The 17,900-nt window shown below is 37.3% G+C and overlaps 2 protein-coding genes across 2 annotated transcripts in view; both read left to right on the forward strand.

Annotated features, from left to right (window-relative positions):
- The window catches only part of abcc9 (ATP-binding cassette, sub-family C (CFTR/MRP), member 9), a 42,997-nt gene extending 36,994 nt beyond the window's left edge, over window positions 1–6,003 (forward strand). The window contains exons 37-40 of the mRNA XM_016274821.1: window positions 1,319–1,422; window positions 1,649–1,782; window positions 2,488–2,550; window positions 5,422–6,003. Coding sequence (XP_016130307.1) covers window positions 1,319–1,422; window positions 1,649–1,782; window positions 2,488–2,550; window positions 5,422–5,559 — 439 coding nt within the window. The 3' untranslated portion in view covers window positions 5,560–6,003. The remainder of the gene's footprint in view (window positions 1–1,318; window positions 1,423–1,648; window positions 1,783–2,487; window positions 2,551–5,421) is intronic.
- A 3,734-nt stretch (window positions 6,004–9,737) lies between these two features.
- Window positions 9,738–12,981, forward strand: kcnj8 (potassium inwardly rectifying channel subfamily J member 8). Its single transcript, XM_016274822.1, has 2 exons — window positions 9,738–10,317; window positions 12,014–12,981. The coding sequence occupies exons 1-2, from the start codon at window positions 9,965–9,967 to the stop codon at window positions 12,912–12,914; spliced, it is 1,254 nt and encodes a 417-aa protein (XP_016130308.1). The 5' UTR covers window positions 9,738–9,964; the 3' UTR covers window positions 12,915–12,981.
- Window positions 12,982–17,900: the final 4,919 nt, after the last annotated feature.

Genomic DNA, 17,900 nt, shown 5'->3' on the forward strand with positions numbered 1-17,900 from the left:
TGAACTTCTCACGGATACTAAGTGTCATGTTTGTTTCTGAAGACAGTGAGCATATGGGGTTTGTTTAAAGAGGCCGCCAAGGGATAAGAAAGAAAATAAAACTGAACCACCATCACAAGTCGCCTGGGAATGGTTTTGGGCAAGCTGTTGTCATGACAATGTTTATACGAAGCAGGCCTAATGGATCATTGGGCCCAGGAGACAGAGTGTACAAATTATTAGTACAGCAAATCTTTCCTTGATTTTAATTTAGGAAAATGTAGGGCCATAAAGGAAGAAGCTGTAGTTGGAATCCATTTCCCAGTGTGTTAAAAAAGCGGATGTGAATATGGGTTTATTAGCATTTCCTCTTATGGTCATTGGGTGCATTAACACTACGTCCCCTGAGTGCGTTATTCATTAAAAGGGAAAGTTCATCCAAAAAAACTAAATTCTGTCATATTTATTCAGGCTGATGATGTCCCACATCTTTTTTAAGTGGAACAAGAAAATAGTTATTTTGAAGAATGACCAAGCTGCTCTTTTCCATACAATGAAAGTGATGGTTATTTTTTCATGTTTTTGAAAGACGTCTCTTATGTTCACAAAAGGTGTAATTATTTGGTCTAAATTACAGTTAAAGAGTGAAATATTATTATATAACAGTTTTCGATTTTAATTTATTTTAAAATCACATTTATTCCTGTGAAGGCAAAGCTGAATTTTCAGCATCATTACTCCAGTCTTCAGTGTCAAGTGATCCTTCAGAAATCATTGTAATATGCTGATTTGGTGCATGAGAAACATATTATTATTAATGTTGAAAACAGTTACGCTACTTTATAATTTTGTTGAAACAGTGATACATTTTTTCAGGATTAAAAGTTCAAAAGAACAGCATTTATTTGAATTAGAATTCTTTTGTAACATTTTAAATGTCTTTATTATCACTTTTGATCAATTTAATGCATCTTTGCTGAATTAAAAAAAAAAAAAAAAAATCTTACTGACACCAAGCTTTTAAAATATTGCATATCAAAACCAATGATTACTGGTGACAAGACACTCAATAACCCCTGACTATTGAATATCGATGCTGTTACTTGCACAAAATTATCATATAACTTTAGAGGACTGGAATATAGTGCACGAGTCATACGGCCAACTTTTCTGATACTTTTTAGCCCCAGTCTTCCTTCACTTTCGTTGTAAGGAAAAGAGCAGCATGAACATTCTGCTAAATGTCTCCTTTTGTCTTTTTATAGGTTTGTAATGACATAAGATATGGATGTCTGCTAATTCTTTGTGTGTTTTATTGTTTGCGCCTGTGCGTTTTTAGGTTAAATCTTGACCCCGAGCGCACTTGCACTGATGACAGGCTTTGGGAAGCACTTGAAATCGCCCAGTTGAAGAATATGGTGAAAGCACTCCCAGGAGGATTGGGTAAGAATGATCCTCTCCAACTGTTCAGCCTCATCAGGATCGGCTGACACCATAATGTCAGTCACCTCATGATTTTGACACTGAGTGAAAATTTTCTATTGCAATGAAATGCTGGAGTTTTCTGACCTTTTCATGATGACCCGAAGCATTCAGTTTTATTTAAAAGTAATATTTGGTAAATCTGAACAGCTGTAAAGCATCATGCAGTGCGTATGTCTTTCCCCAGACGCTGTGGTGACAGAAGGAGGGGAGAACTTCAGCGTGGGACAAAGACAGCTCTTCTGTCTTGCCCGGGCCTTTGTCCGCAAAAGCAGCATCCTAATTATGGATGAGGCAACAGCTTCTATAGACATGGCCACGGTACAACCACATCTACATCTACGGAAGACCATTTCCATTCCATAAGAAAAAGGATCATGATTTGATAAACCATAAATGACATAAAACGTTGAAATTATGAGATACTACATCATAAGTCAAAATTTTGAGATTAAATCAGGTTAACGAAAATGTTGACAAAGCATTTGGATTTCTGATATAATTATGAAATTTTTTTGTCATAATTTTTAATTTATTCTCATAGTTATGATTTAGTATCTCGTAGTTTAGATTTTTTTTAAATCTCATAATTATGACTTACTATATAGTAATTTTGACATTTTATCACCTAATGATGACTTTGCCCAAATATACATCCATTACATTTTATCTCATAATTCAGGTTTTTTTCTTCATTATTTTGACTTTATTCTCATAATTATGATATCTCATAGTTTAGATTTTTTTTTCTTAGGCATTAGGATTAGGCTTAAATTTACATCCATTACATTTTATATAATTTGCTAAACATTTATAAAAACATTCTCAACACATTTTACTTGTATTATAGATTGAAACAGGAAATTCATTGAGTAAAACTTATTGGGAATTGATTGGAATGTATTAAAATGAGGTCAATTTCGATTTCATCTTGTTTGGGTCTTGTTTTGGAAAGTACGCATAATTTCTGAAAGCTGAAAGAACATTTTTTTTTTATTAAAATGTTTCTTGTGGTAAATTCAACAGGAAAATATTCTTCAGAAAGTGGTGATGACTGCATTTGCTGATCGGACGGTTGTCACTATAGCAGTAAGTTACCCTATATCAACTTTTTTTGCTGGTCTGTATAAAAAAATGGGCACAGAAATACAATACAGAAATAGATCTTTAAAGGGATAAAAGGATTTAATGCTTGCCAGGCTTTGACATCTTCAATCCTTTCCCTGATTTCATCTTTCTTCACCACTTCTGACAGCTGACAATCAGTCACTATCAATCTCTTGGCATTAACACATTGGCTTATAAGAATTTTATAAGCCTGCAGCCACTGTAGTCTGATGTTTGTACTATAAGCTGACATTCAGAGCCACAGATACACAAAAATGGCCTTTCTGCCTCTGTTTGTGTCAGAGAACACGATTGAGCTCTGAATAAATGCATGATCTCTGTCTGCTACACTTTTTCACCCGTTTTCCTCTCCTCACCCTCATCACCTTTTTCCCCTCTCTTCTTTGTCCTACTTTGTCCACCCGCCTCTCTACTTCTGACACAGCACCTGGTTTCCTCCATCTTGGAGGCGGAGCAGGTGCTGGTGTTTTCCTCTGGGACTCTGGTAGAGTGTGACAGCGCTCCTAACCTCTTGGCACAGGAGAACAGCCTCTTCAGCATCTTAGTCCGGACGCACAAGTAACCGTGCTTTGGCTCCACCCCTAGGTGCCTACGCCCTGCCACATTGGTTGGTAACCAAGAGCTTCTTATGTGTGCAACCTATTTGAACACTTCAGTGCACAGTCACTAACCCTACACTCTAAAAAATTCTGGGTTGTTTCAGCCCAACTTTGGATCAAATATGGACTAACCCAACTTTTGGGTTAAAAATTTAATGGAAAAATTTAACCCAACAGCTGGGTTAGTCCATTTTTGACCAAAGGTTTGATTGAAACAACCCAGCATTTTTAGAGTGTAATCTAAAGCCAGCTGACAAGTGTTTGACTAGTCTTTTTTTTCAACATTACGATTTTAGGTTGAAATGTGTTTTATTTATTCATTTTTAATATAATTAATTTGTTTTTTACCTGGTCAACATTTATCTTTCACAATTTTTAAATAACCTTTTATCTTTTTTTCTGATAAATAAACATAGTTTGACAAATAATTTTTTTTAAATACAAATAGCCACAATATAGGTGTCTTTTTTATTTTTAATATGACATAAAGGCCCTTACCTGACCAGGTATTCTAAGAAAATAGACTCTGTCCTTTCACAGCACTAGACTCTGTAAAATAAAATTAATTATATTACATTTAAATAAATAAATAGAGTTGTTTTTTTTTGTTTGTTTTTTTTGCTAGTGGTCTATTAAATATTTATTATGAAAACAATATTATATATATAATTGTATAATATATATAATTTAACAATTTTTCACAAAAATTTGAAAAATTATGTTTAGTTGCGTGCGTGTTGTTAACCAAAACAACTATTAAAAACGTTCAATTAATTTAGTTGAAATAAAAAGATAAAATATAAATGATGAAAAACATTCAATTAATTTAGTTGAAATAAAAAGATAAAATATAAATGATGAAAAACTAAACTAAAATTTGCAATATTGCCTCAGATACTAATTGTTGAACTAAAATTATTAGAACTAAAACTGGCATAAAATTAAACTTAAAACGACATCGAAATATTTATTTAAAGTCTAATAAAAAACAAACAAAATTACTAAAGCTTTAACCTAAATTTAAAATATAAAAATAAAAGTTCATTTAACATATTAATAAAAGCTAAAATTGTATTTAAATAGTAAAAATGACACTAGCCTTTGGTGTTTATGATAGATGGGCCAAGTTATTTAGTTATTATTTCAGGGCCCTTTGTGAGTTTCACCGAATTAAAGGCCTGTACCTGCTAGCGTTTTGTGCACTGGAAATGATTTTAACGTTCCCTCAAGCTGGTTTTCATTTATCCTGTAAACAGCAGCTTGATGTTTTACTCGGATCAGTGGCGGCTCGTCGGGGGGAGGCAGGGGAGGCACAGCTTCCCCAAAATTTTGAGGTGAAAATGGGAGGAGGATGATTTAATGTTAACAAAATTCACAATTCATTTCAATTCATGGCTCAGAATGTGTATTTTTTGTTTGTAGTTTGTAAGCTGTAATACCATAATGTTACTGAAGTTAGAAAGTGCCGCTTTTCTATCGCGAATGTGCTGAATCTGCTGATGTAATTACAACCGCTAGGTGATAGAGAAGGGTAGGGGGAGGCCAGGGGCAGAGCTGAGCTGATCTCCAGTCAGCATCGAGTGTTCACTTTCAGCGCTGAGGAGTGTTGAGAAAAGAAACCTCGTAGAGGAGGCTAGCCTCCCTTCTGGTATATCAACCAATCATCATAGAGACGTAAATTATGTGATATTAGTTTGAACACCTCCAGCTGCGCTGATAATGTACCAAGTACTTATTAGTAGCGATATTGAATGTTTGATGCCAACAGATTTACCAAGCTGTCATTCAAACAGTATATATACTAATTAAAAATAAAGGGAGAACACGCCTAACTGGATATAGGCTAACGTTACAGCAGTCGGCTCTTTTAACACAGACTTTTAAGAAGGGATGGATGTTTGCTTCAAGTGATAGGCCAGGTAACTTTAAGTGAAATTATATTATCTTGCTGTATGTGTGTCGTTTTCTTTACGTTTTCTGACTAAAAGAAACCAAAAAGCCATTTTAAAGTGGTTAAGCAAATAATAATAATAATAATCGGCAGGGATCCCCAGACCAATATGTGTGCCTCCTCTATTTTAAAACCCACGAGCCGCTACTGACTTTGATTACAGAATCTTGCAATCTTGCAGCCAACAAAAGGGCACAGTAAAACATAATCTTAACAGCTAAGGTGATGTGTGCAAATGTGTTTCTACTGACATACTGACACGAATGTGCCTGTTTTCCACAGCATCGTGTCCACACTATCCTGACGGCTGATCTAGTCATTGTGATGAAGCGAGGAAGCATCATGGAGTATGGAAAACCAGAGATTCTCATGGAACAAGAGGACAGCTTATTTGCATCCTTCGTCAAAGCTGACATGTAGAGTCACTCATCTCCGTCACCACATTGGTTTATACCACTCTTGGCCTTATGAAAAAAATGGCAGCCATTTTTGACAGTTGCATCGGAAAGGACTCAACTACACAGTTATTGTTTTATATGAACCCTAAGCACAGTATTAGACTCTTTTTTTAGCATTTTCTTACCCTATGGCTCTTTTTCTAAGTTGATGACACCTGTACTCTGAAATGCATTAGCAATAAGGATTTATCTACTGTGTTTTGATTAGTACCAACACTGTACAGAGCACGTCTGTCCGGTTGAGGCCTGACGCTCTTGTCTGTCTGTCTGAAGTGCACTGCTGATACAGATTTAGGGAAGGAGGACAAATACAGCTGGCTCCCCAAAGCCTGCACCCTCACATGCCTTTGGAGTCCTGCAATGTCCACCAGATCAACCCTAATGTGTTATTCACACCCTATATACAAAACTGATTGTATTTTGAGGTGAAAATGGGAGGAGGATGATTTAATGTTAACAAAATTCACAATTCATTTCAATTCATGGCTCAGAATGTGTATTTTTTGTTTGTAGTTTGTAAGCTGTAATACCATAATGTTACTGAAGTTAGAAAGTGCCGCTTTTCTATCGCGAATGTGCTGAATCTGCTGATGTAATTACAACCGCTAGGTGATAGAGAAGGGTAGGGGAAGGCCAGGGGCAGAGCTGAGCTGATCTCCAGTCAGCATCGAGTGTTCACTTTCAGCGCTGAGGAGTGTTGAGAAAAGAAACCTCGTAGAGGAGGCTAGCCTCCCTTCTGGTATATCAACCAATCATCATAGAGACGTAAATTATGTGATATTAGTTTGAACACCTCCAGCTGCGCTGATAATGTACCAAGTACTTATTAGTAGCGATATTGAATGTTTGATGCCAACAGATTTACCAAGCTGTCATTCAAACAGTATATATACTAATTAAAAATAAAGGGAGAACACGCCTAACTGGATATAGGCTAACGTTACAGCAGTCGGCTCTTTTAACACAGACTTTTAAGAAGGGATGGATGTTTGCTTCAAGTGATAGGCCAGGTAACTTTAAGTGAAATTATATTATCTTGCTGTATGTGTGTCGTTTTCTTTACGTTTTCTGACTAAAAGAAACCAAAAAGCCATTTTAAAGTGGTTAAGCAAATAATAATAATAATCGGCAGGGATCCCCAGACCAATATGTGTGCCTCCTCTATTTTAAAACCCACGAGCCGCTACTGACTTTGATTACAGAATCTTGCAGCGATCTGAGCAACAAAAGGGCACAGTAAAACATAATCTTAACAGCTAAGGTGATGTGTGCAAATGTGTTTCTACTGACACATCTACTTGAATGTGCCTGTTTTCCACAGCATCGTGTCCACACTATCCTGACGGCTGATCTAGTCATTGTGATGAAGCGAGGAAGCATCATGGAGTATGGAAAACCAGAGATTCTCATGGAACAAGAGGACAGCTTATTTGCATCCTTCGTCAAAGCTGACATGTAGAGTCACTCATCTCCGTCACCACATTGGTTTATACCACTCTTGGCCTTATGAAAAAAATGGCAGCCATTTTTGACAGTTGCATCGGAAAGGACTCAACTACACAGTTATTGTTTTATATGAACCCTAAGCACAGTATTAGACTCTTTTTTTAGCATTTTCTTACCCTATGGCTCTTTTTCTAAGTTGATGACACCTGTACTCTGAAATGCATTAGCAATAAGGATTTATCTACTGTGTTTTGATTAGTACCAACACTGTACAGAGCACGTCTGTCCGGTTGAGGCCTGACGCTCTTGTCTGTCTGTCTGAAGTGCACTGCTGATACAGATTTAGGGAAGGAGGACAAATACAGCTGGCTCCCCAAAGCCTGCACCCTCACATGCCTTTGGAGTCCTGCAATGTCCACCAGATCAACCCTAATGTGTTATTCACACCCTATATACAAAACTGATTGTATTTTATACTTTGTACTGTATTCCTCTTATGCAAATTACTTAACCAAAAACCTATTTTTAGTGGGGGGGGGTTCTCTTTTAGACGTTTTATCATGAGATTCACCCTATAAAAACACCATAAAAGATTTACCATATATTTTAATGCATACTCTAAGCAAACAGGCCAACACTTTTTCTGAGTACACTACAAGTTAAATATCATTTCAAACAATGTAATTTCTCTCTCCTAAGCCGCTATGACGTTTTGTTATGGGGATGTCAAAACGAGTCTGCAGTCTTTACAGCCAAGCGATATATTGTACACATTACGTCCTTTGTTTCTCTCCTCGTCCTTTAATGGAGTGCCAATCTGTACCCTTGCCTCCCTTTCACCTTTTAACCTTCAGCTTTCTTTATTTGATCGCTCTGCTTTCTGGAAGTTACAACCAAAGATGATCTAAACAATATGTTGTAAGTGACGCTTTGTCCCTGCAGTAAAATGATGCATAGCTGCAACCACTGTGGGAAATCGTTCCGTTGACTGTCAGGGTGGGTGATTTGATGAATATTTTCAGTGAGCTGTGATGTTACACTTGCGCAGTGATATTCCAGTAACTTGTGGCAACCATGTGCGTAAAAGTGCAACTGACACGCTTTACACACTCTGGTGATGTGTAAACATGACATGAAACTGACCTAAGAGCCAACAGCAGCACATTTCAGTCAAAAACATGTCATGTTTTTTGTAATTACCTACTGCAAATTTCAGGTATTTGCATGTTAGTCATGACGGACTGTTTTAAATGTAAATAGGCCTGTTATTAATATGGCATTTGTATCATAAGCATTTAACAGCATTGTTCTGTGTGCCTAACTTTTTTGTACACATGAAATGAAAATAAAAATTGCTTTGTGTGTTTACTTATCTCTGTTGAGTACCTTAGCATATGCACTAATATTCAGTGATTAGAAGGGTAAAGCAATTATAAAACTGAAAACTATTTACTAAATGGTGAAAATGTAAAAAAAAAAAAAAAAAGACTATAATTGTCACATTTAACTCTTGCATTACTTCGAAGTCCCTTGGGCAGGAAAAAATAGTTTGCTACACAGCGCCCCCTTCTGTGCACATTTTGACTAAGTCATGGAACTTGATGCCAAGGACTCCCAAATACTTAAAAATCTTGCCTCTTTACTAAATTATAAAAGGCAGCTATATATTTCCATATACAGAAACCCATTTATACTGTGAGAGAAACATATTAATTGTGATATTATAAAGACAAATGTACTGAAGCCAAAGCCAATCTGGATAATGTTTACTTTGTAAGTTGACAGCGTCTTTTATCCTATACTCTCTATTAGGATAAAGTTAGATATATAAACCTAAAGAAAAACATTATCAATTCAGATTTATCTATAGCACTTTTCACAATAAATATCATACCAAAGCATGTTTTACGGAGAACATTGCCTTAATCAGTGAGCAGCTAAAGACAACATCGAGGAGAAACTGCAGATTCAAACTATTCTTAGCTTATTCTTAAGTGTGTGTGTGTGTCTCATAGAATAAAAAAAAAAAAAAACAATAGGCACATTTAGGTTTATTACTACTATTTGATTGTTAAAAAATAGGGCTGTCAACTAAACAAAACATTCACAATTAATCTCATAATCTCATAAGTCTTCAGAAAGCAAAATAAAACAAAAATGTGCATTCAATAAATGTGTCGAATAATATAAAAGTATAAAAAGTTACCTGTTACCTAAAATATATGTTTTTCAATTAAAAACTAAATTAAACTAAAATGTTGTCTTTCTAGCGCCCCCTTGCGGTCTTCGGGTGTCCCCAGACCCGGTTTGAAAGCACTTGCACTCTTTCAATAACTCATTACATTGCACTGACACAGACACACACATTGTTTTTTCTCCATTTACATTTCTCACAAATTTGTCTGCCAGTTTATCTGTTCCTATTATAATGGTCTATTTTATAAAGGCTATAGTTTCTCTATGACTAACTCTATTTTAGGCTACTTCAGTTTCATATGATAATCTATAAAAGTTTATATTTAATCTATAAAATACGGGCAGATTTACTTAATGAAATCTTTGAAAGTAGTTTTACTCTTCTCTCCAGAGTGAATGTTTCTCGGAGGCAGCAGGACAGTGATGTACCGCCCATGCGTGTAAAGTCCTGTAAGAGCGCAGCACAATCATCATAAAGATACTTTTTGAAGCCTTTACGCGGTGAGTGTGTTCTGATGTTTATGTGGTGTTTATTGTATAAACTGACACAAGAACCCAGATTAAGGTCTGACAGATGCAAAATAACTTTCTTAACTTTAGTTTATGCTAGCTGAACAGAGTTAGAGGGCAGATGCAGGACCGTTATTGAACTGGAGCTGCGCTTTTGACAGTCGTTGAATGGAGATTCTTTTTTCCTGACCGTTTGCAAGTGACCTGCTTAAATAATGCTGCCGCGCAAAAGCATCATTCCCGAAGATTTCGCGTTCTCCCCGGCGCTCGTGTCGCCGATTCCCCGCAAGCCCGTGTTCAGGGACCGCGTGAACAAAGCGCGCTTCATCGCCAAGAGCGGCGCATGCAACTTGTCGCACAAGAACATCCGCGAGCAGGGCAGATTCCTGCAGGACGTGGTCACTACTTTGGTGGATCTCAAATGGCGTTTCACCCTGGTGATTTTCTCCATGACGTTCCTGTGCAGCTGGCTGCTGTTCGCTATGTTCTGGTGGCTGGTGGCCTTTGCGCACGGAGATCTGGACACTAACCGTAAACCTGGCGTAGAGCAGTGTTTCACTAATGTCAAGTAAGTGTGCCCAGGTTGTTTCAGTTATTGTAAAAAATTAAAAGAGTCGACCTTGACTGTGTTATATGTTTGTGCAGTAATGTAATGTTATTATATTTATATTTATATTTTAATAAATTAATTATATGTCTAAATATGTATATCCTGTATTAAAACTTATAGATTTACAGATTACAGATTTATAATGGCAAACTAATAACTGAAATAAAATATATTTTCATTTAATTCTAGTAAATGAAAGTTTTTTTTATGTTGGTGTCAGTTCAGCTCAATAGTACAGCATAAAGCAGAACTTGTTGAAAAGGAAATATATATATAAATGTATAAATGTAAATAAATATATTTCTATGAAGAATAAAGTACTATGTAATAACTCATTCTTCTTCGTTCCTACATTTGTGTAAATGTTACTAATTTTCAACATTTAAAAACAATAATTATAAAATAATTATATTTATAAAGATTAGGCCATATAATAACAAATTTAAATTTTATATATAATTACAAATTGCTAATATATTAAAAACCTTAATTTATTAACTGAAATAATCTAATTACTAGTATTGCAGGCTCTAGGCAACATTTTCATATATATATATATATATATATATACACATACATACACACTGAACAAAATTATAAACGCAACACTTTTGTTTTTGCCCCCATTTTGAACTCAAAGATCTAAGACTTTTTCTATGTACACAAAAGGCCTATTTCTCTCAAATATTGTTCACAAATCTGTCTAAATCTGTGTTAGCGAGCACTTCTCCTTTGCTGAGATAATCCATCCACCTCACAGGTGTGGCATATCAAGATGCTGATTAGACAGCATGATTATTGCACAGGTCTGCCTTAGGCTGGCCACAATAAAAGGCCACTTTAAAATGTTTTACTGTATTGGGGGGTTTGGGGGGGTCCGAAAACCAGTCAGTATCTGGTGTGACCACCATTTGCCTCACGCAGTGCAACACATCTCCTTCGTATAGAGTTGATCAGGTTGTTGATTGTGGCCTGTGGAATGTTGGTCCACTCCTCTTCAATGGCTGTGCGAAGTTGCTGGATTTATTGTGGCCAGCCTAAGGCACACCTGTGCAATAATCATGCTGTCTAATCAGCATCTTGATATGCCACACCTGTGAGGTGGATGGATTATCTTGGCAAAGGAGAAGTGCTCATGAACACAGATTTAGACAGATTTGTGAACAATATTTGAGAGAAATAGGCCTTTTGTGTACATAGAAAAAGTCTTAGATCTTTGAGTTCAGCTGATGAAAAATGGGGGCAAAAACAAAAGTGTTGCGTTTATAATTTTGTTCAGTGTATATATATATATATGAATGAAAATGTTGCCTAGAGCCTGCAATACTAGTAAAGTGTGTAGACATACCTCATTCTTTATCTGCATTTTCCACAAATTAATAGTAAAAATCACTAAAACTTTGACATTTAAAAAAAAATTTTAATTATGGAATGTGATCATATGTACTGATCAGGAAAATGTTTCATTTAAAAAAAATAGAAGAATAATTTCAAAATCATGATAGACATTTCAATATGCATAGTATTAAGTAGAAACCATTAATAGAACTGTTTTTTTGTTTTTTTATGTGGATAATGTTGTTACTTGGATGTTTTTATTCCTCTTATTTTAATAGCCTAATACTCTTTGGTCTTTTCTCTTTATCTTTTCCAGCTCTTTTACATCTGCCTTCCTCTTCTCCATCGAGGTGCAGGTGACAATAGGATTTGGAGGCCGTATGATAACAGAGCAGTGTCCCACAGCCATCACGGTGCTCATATTACAGAACATCATCGGCCTAATAATTAACGCTGTCATGCTGGGCTGCATCTTCATGAAGACCGCCCAATCCCACCGGCGCGCTGAGACCCTCATCTTCAGCCGCTACGCCGTCATCACCGTGCGCAACAACCGCCTGTGCTTCATGATCCGGGTGGGGGATCTGCGCAAAAGCATGATCATCAACGCGGTTGTGCGCCTCCAAGTGGTCCGGAAGACCACTACGCCAGAGGGCGAAATCATACCCATTCACCAGATCGACGTCCAGACAGAAAGCGCAGTTGCCGGCAACAGCATCTTCCTGTTGGCTCCCCTGATCATATGTCACGTCATCGATAAGGATAGTCCTCTGTACGATCTCTCGGCGATGGAGTTGCAGTGTAGTGATCTGGAGGTCATTGTGATCCTGGAAGGTGTGGTGGAGACCACAGGCATCTCCACTCAGGCTCGCACCTCGTACGTGAACGAGGAGATCCAGTGGGGCCACCGATTCGTGCCTATAGTGACCGAGGAAGAGGGTGTGTACTCGGTGGACTACTCAAAGTTCGGGAACACAGTCAAGGTGGCCACCCCGCGTTGCAGCGCTCGTGAGCTGGATGAGAAGCCCTCCATCCTCATCCAGACGCTCCAGAAGAGTGAGTTGTCGCACCAGAACTCTTTGCGCAAGAGGAACTCCATGCGCCGGAACAACTCTATGCGCAAGAGCAACTCCATGCGGCGCAACAATTCCGCCCTCGCCGTGCCCAAAGTGCAGTTCCTCACCCCTGAGGGTGGACCAAATCTAGCAGTCACATGACAAATGGCCTGGTTAGCGATTTTCACCTGTCTTTCTTTAAGTCCTTGTCTTTCTCTTGATCCTTGTCATGCTCTTGTCTATGGTTTCCTCTATTTTTTTATTATTCCCATCCTGGGCATCCTTTTATTATTCCCATCCATTTTTCTGCAGAGTTTAGCTCCAACTTTAATAAATACACCAGAACAAGCTACTTGGTGGACTACTTATTTTCACCTGTCTTTCTTTAAGTCCTTGTCTTTCTCTTGATCCTTGTCATGCTCTTGTCTATGGTTTCCTCTATTTTTTGATTATTCCCATCCTGGGCAACTCTGGCCCTCCAGATCCATTTTTCTGCAGAGTTTAGCTCCAACTTTAATAAATACACCAGAACAAGCTACTTGGTGGACTACTCAAAGTTTGGGAACACGGTCAAGGTGGTCACCTCGCGCCGCAGTGCCAGTGAGATGGACGAGAAGCCCTCCATCCTGATCCAGACGCTCCAGAAGAACAAGTTGTTGTTCCAGAACTCTTTGCACAAGAGGACCCCCATGTGCCAGAAAAACTCTGTGTGCAAGGACAGCTCTATGCACCTCAACAATTCCACTCTTGCTATGCCCAAAGTGCAGTTCCTCACCCCTGAGGGTGGACCAAATCAAGAAGTTGCATCACATGACAAAATGCCTGGTTTACGATTTTCACCTGTCTTTCTCAGTGTTGGGGAGTAGCTTTTCCTGTAGCCAACTACTTTTTCCAGCAAGTAGCGGTGTAGCGCAACCAAACGCTACATTCTGTTTTGTGTTCTTGCGAGCCTGTGATGTCTTCTTCTGACTAGTTCACAAACTAAATTTGTTCATTACCGCCATCTGTTGTGATATCATGCATCTCGCAGCTTTACAGTCTTTCCACTGACAAGAGATCGTCTGATGATATTGCAAAGGATATACAGGAGTGGATATGTCACATGAATCAACTGTAATTTACGCAAAACAAAGATTAAAATGTGGTCTACATCGAATACTTAAAGCACATACAGGAGGTGAATAATAGCCTTTTTAAACTGATAATTTTTTCTTCTTTATTGCACTCCAGATCAAATGTCTATTTTACAATGATGAATGGTCATATTATAATCTGTCCCCCCACAATTTTGTAATGAACACTAATCTAACAGAAAATAAAATCGCGATATAGTAGTGTGCTTATCAAAACGCAGTGTTCACGAGCGCAGCTGGTGATTGACGTCTCCATTCACAGTCAGTAAATACCACATGTGCTGTGAGTTTAACCCGCTTATTTTATGACTCCTCCGTATCCAGTTTAAGTTGCATACATTTTGTTCTTGCATTGATGTTGCGTTTGTAGCAATATACTATAACTAAAATAACTATTTAACTATACAGTATTTTATTATTGTGTGTATCGAATAGTTTACAAAATCAAATGTTTGGGACACTTTTTGTCATTGAAATGGCTTGGAACAGTGTCCCAATCAACCTGAATTCACCCTACTCTTTGAAATCATGATTGCATTACAGTATGTTGTTTTAAACCCCAAATATTTTACTTATAACTTCATTATATTTTACTTATAACTTCATTATAATTCTTCATTAATAATTATTTAGTTATTTGTAATATTAATTGTAAAATAATAATAATAATAAATTGAAAATAGTTTCAATGTAGCTAGCTACTTTTTCAGAAGGGTAGCTTGAATGTAGCTTAACTACTTTAATTTACGAGTAGCTTGTAGCTGGTCAAGACGCTGGTCGTTCTTTAGAACCATTCTCATCTAGGCAACTCTGGCCCTCGAGATCCACTTTTGTGCAGAGTTTAGCTTCAACCCTAATAAAATTCACCAGAACAAGCTAATCAAGATCTTTAGGATTACTAGGCTCTGTCCCAAATGGTACCCTAAGCCAGTGGTTCCCAACCTTGGTCCTGGAGGCACCCCAACACTGCACATGTTGCATGTCTCCTTTCTCTGACACACCAGTTTCAGGTGTTGGAGTCTCTACTAATGAGCTGATGACCTGAATCAGGTGTGTTTGATTAAGGAGACATGCAAATTGTGCAGTGTTGGGGTGCCTCCAGGACCAGGGTTAGGAACTGCCCTAAGCCCTCATGGTCCACTCTTTTGTGACGTAATGCTGCTTTGACCGTTGGGTGTAAGTCTGCTGTGGAGCTTACCTCAGTGCTTAGCAGAAGTGTGCATTGAGGACAGTGGCCACAGAGAGGGGCACACCATGTTGAGAGAGGCAACATTTTCATATATATATATATATATATATATATATATATATATACTGCAAAAATTTCAACAATTCTGTGTTTTTCTGTCAATATGGGGTGCTGTGTGTACATTAATGAGGAAAAAAAATTAACTTAAATGATTTTAGCAAATGGCTGCAATATAACAAAGAGTGAAAAATTTAAGGGGGTCTGAATACTTTCCGTACCCACTGTATGTATAGTGTTGGTGTGCCTCCAGGGACAGGCTTGGGAAACACTGTCCTATATGGTCTTGTGAGATCGCAGGGGCCCAGAAAGCTAGGTATGTGAGTTTGTTCAGGGTTCTCTCTGCAGGAAAGTGAATCTCGAGGGCCAGAGTTGGCCAAGCCAGTCATTTATTAAATGTTTTTGACATTATAATTCTGATTATAATAGATGGTTTCCTGTATGACTGTTAATCCTCAAATAATAATCAATTCCAAAGAGCTACACAAATAATTAGGCATATTAGTTGACGTGAAATTTTCTAAAAGCATATTACAGATCTTATTGTGAAAAATTCATTAATTTCATTCATTTTCACATCATAACTGAACCTTCCAGTAAAAATAGACTTCTCTCTGGTTAACATATGCAAGTCCTCGCTCTACATTTTTTTTTTGATAATCTGTTACACTTGCATGTAGATCACTATATGAAAAAACAATCTGTCACTACACTTTTAAAAACAAGATTCCAAAAGAGGGTTTTCACAGTGATGATATAGAATAAACGTTTTTGGTTCCTTCCAAAAGAACCTTTCAGTCCACAGTTCTTAAAAGAACCTTTTTTTTTTTTCTTAGTGTGAAGATTATTTTAAGCATCTAAAGAACCTTTTGTGAAATGGAAAGTTTCTGTGGATATTAAAGGTTCTTCACGGAACCATCAATGCCAATAAAGAATCATTATTTTTAATCTTCCGTTTTAGCACGACTTACCACTGTATGACTCTGTATTTAAATGCAATGTACTATGGACAATGACTATATGTTTCACATTTAATTAAACTTAATCAACTTGTCATTATTCATTTGATTTGTAATAAACTGTATGTGCTCAATAAAGCTCTGGGATTTTTATTTCAATCATCTCTATCAATGAAACCTAATAGATGAATTAGGGCTGAAATGATCCACGAAAATAAATCAATAACAAATAAAAACCATCAAAACAGAAGCAAGTAAGTATAATATTAAAGGAAAAACAAAGTGTAAACAGTGAAAATGTAGGATAACTGATAGTGATGCCAGGTTCGTGGCGACCTCTGGTGGTGAATTGGTGAAACTGCATGTGTTGGCGACCTCTGGTGGTGAACTGGTGAAACTGCGTGTGTTGGCGACCTCTGGTGGTGAACTGGTGAAACTGCATGTGTTGGCGACCTCTGGCTTGTTGCGACTAGCAAGATCATATTTGATAAACGTTGATCAATTTGGAAGTCAGGCAGGTAAACATTACCCGACTGTTGATGCTATTTGCATTAGCCTATGTGTGTATTGTGTATGTATTTGTTGCGAGTAATTAAGAACTAAGTTAGCTAGTCAAACATTTAGTGAACATCGTGAATGTCCCGAAAGTTAGCACTCTGAACCGTTTAAATAAGTTATGTTCCCAATAATATTGTTTGAATAATTACACGATATGAAGACACATACAACTACGTTTGTAGACCGGGGTTTATATTGTGCAACATTTTACACAGACGTGATGTTCTAATGTCCAGCTAATGAACCTTCATCAGCTGCAACAAACTCGAGTGATAACTTGTCCAACTCCACTGGCGAATTTGATGTTTAATTCGCATTTAAATTAATATCATTTAATATATTCCAAATTAAGCACCGTTTTAAACAGATTTACAAACTGAATCACTCGAAGCTAAATATATAGTCAAGTGGGGATCATTATTTTAAGATAAATACCGCCCTCTGGTGGCCACTTGCAGTTCCGACAATAAAAGCGGGCTGCACATTATAGATGCGAAAAACAAACAAGGAATCACAGCGTTGCATTGCCACTGACTGCAGAGAACATGGACGTTCATTTACGCGCGTGCGTCTATGTTATGAAATTACGTTTGTAAACGATTCCTGGCACTTTGTTCTCAGTATAATTGAAAACTGCTGTATATCCCAGCATGCACTGCGCGAGGTTAACCAATAGTCTATATATATATATATATATATATATATATATATATATATATACATATATAACGATTCCTGGCACTTTGTTCTCAGTATAATTGAAAACTGCTGTATATCCCAGCATGCATAATATATATATATATATATATATATATATATATATATATATATATACATGCATATGTTTAAAACGTTCATTAAACACATATTTCTCACGACTTATTTCTGCTGCAGCATTTCGATTTGCATATCCACCTTCACAGTGACCCTGTCTATAGGAGAGGGAAGAGTAAGTATGCTTACCGTCGAGGGAACTCGTGCGTCGTTTGGACGCGTCCCCTCTCTGGACAGCTTACCGTCAGCTTTGCGCAGTGGCAGTATCGTAGCCTATGAGGTTTATCCGAGGCGCGATTATTGCTAATTGAAAACTTTACCCAATACCCCGCCGTGACGACTTGAAATATAGTCGGCACTGGCAATTTTTGACGGTCTTTACGGAGACTGATTTACTTGGTGAATGAAGAGTAGTTTATCCTAATAGAACAGGAGGAAATAACGTGATATGTACGAAGTGGAAGGTCATGTAATAGCA

This window comes from Sinocyclocheilus grahami, unplaced genomic scaffold, assembly GCF_001515645.1.
Source record: "Sinocyclocheilus grahami isolate Dianchi unplaced genomic scaffold, SAMN03320097.WGS_v1.1 scaffold90.1, whole genome shotgun sequence".
Classification (NCBI taxonomy): Eukaryota; Metazoa; Chordata; class Actinopteri; order Cypriniformes; family Cyprinidae; genus Sinocyclocheilus; species Sinocyclocheilus grahami.

Bases quoted from the DNA above. Each gene is read 5' to 3' on its own strand.
- kcnj8 (XM_016274822.1), top strand. From the start codon at position 9,965: ATGCTGCCGCGCAAAAGCATCATTCCCGAAGATTTCGCGTTCTCCCCG. The intron at 10,318-12,013 runs GTAAGTGTGCCC...TATCTTTTCCAG, and splicing joins CAGTGTTTCACTAATGTCAA to CTCTTTTACATCTGCCTTCC.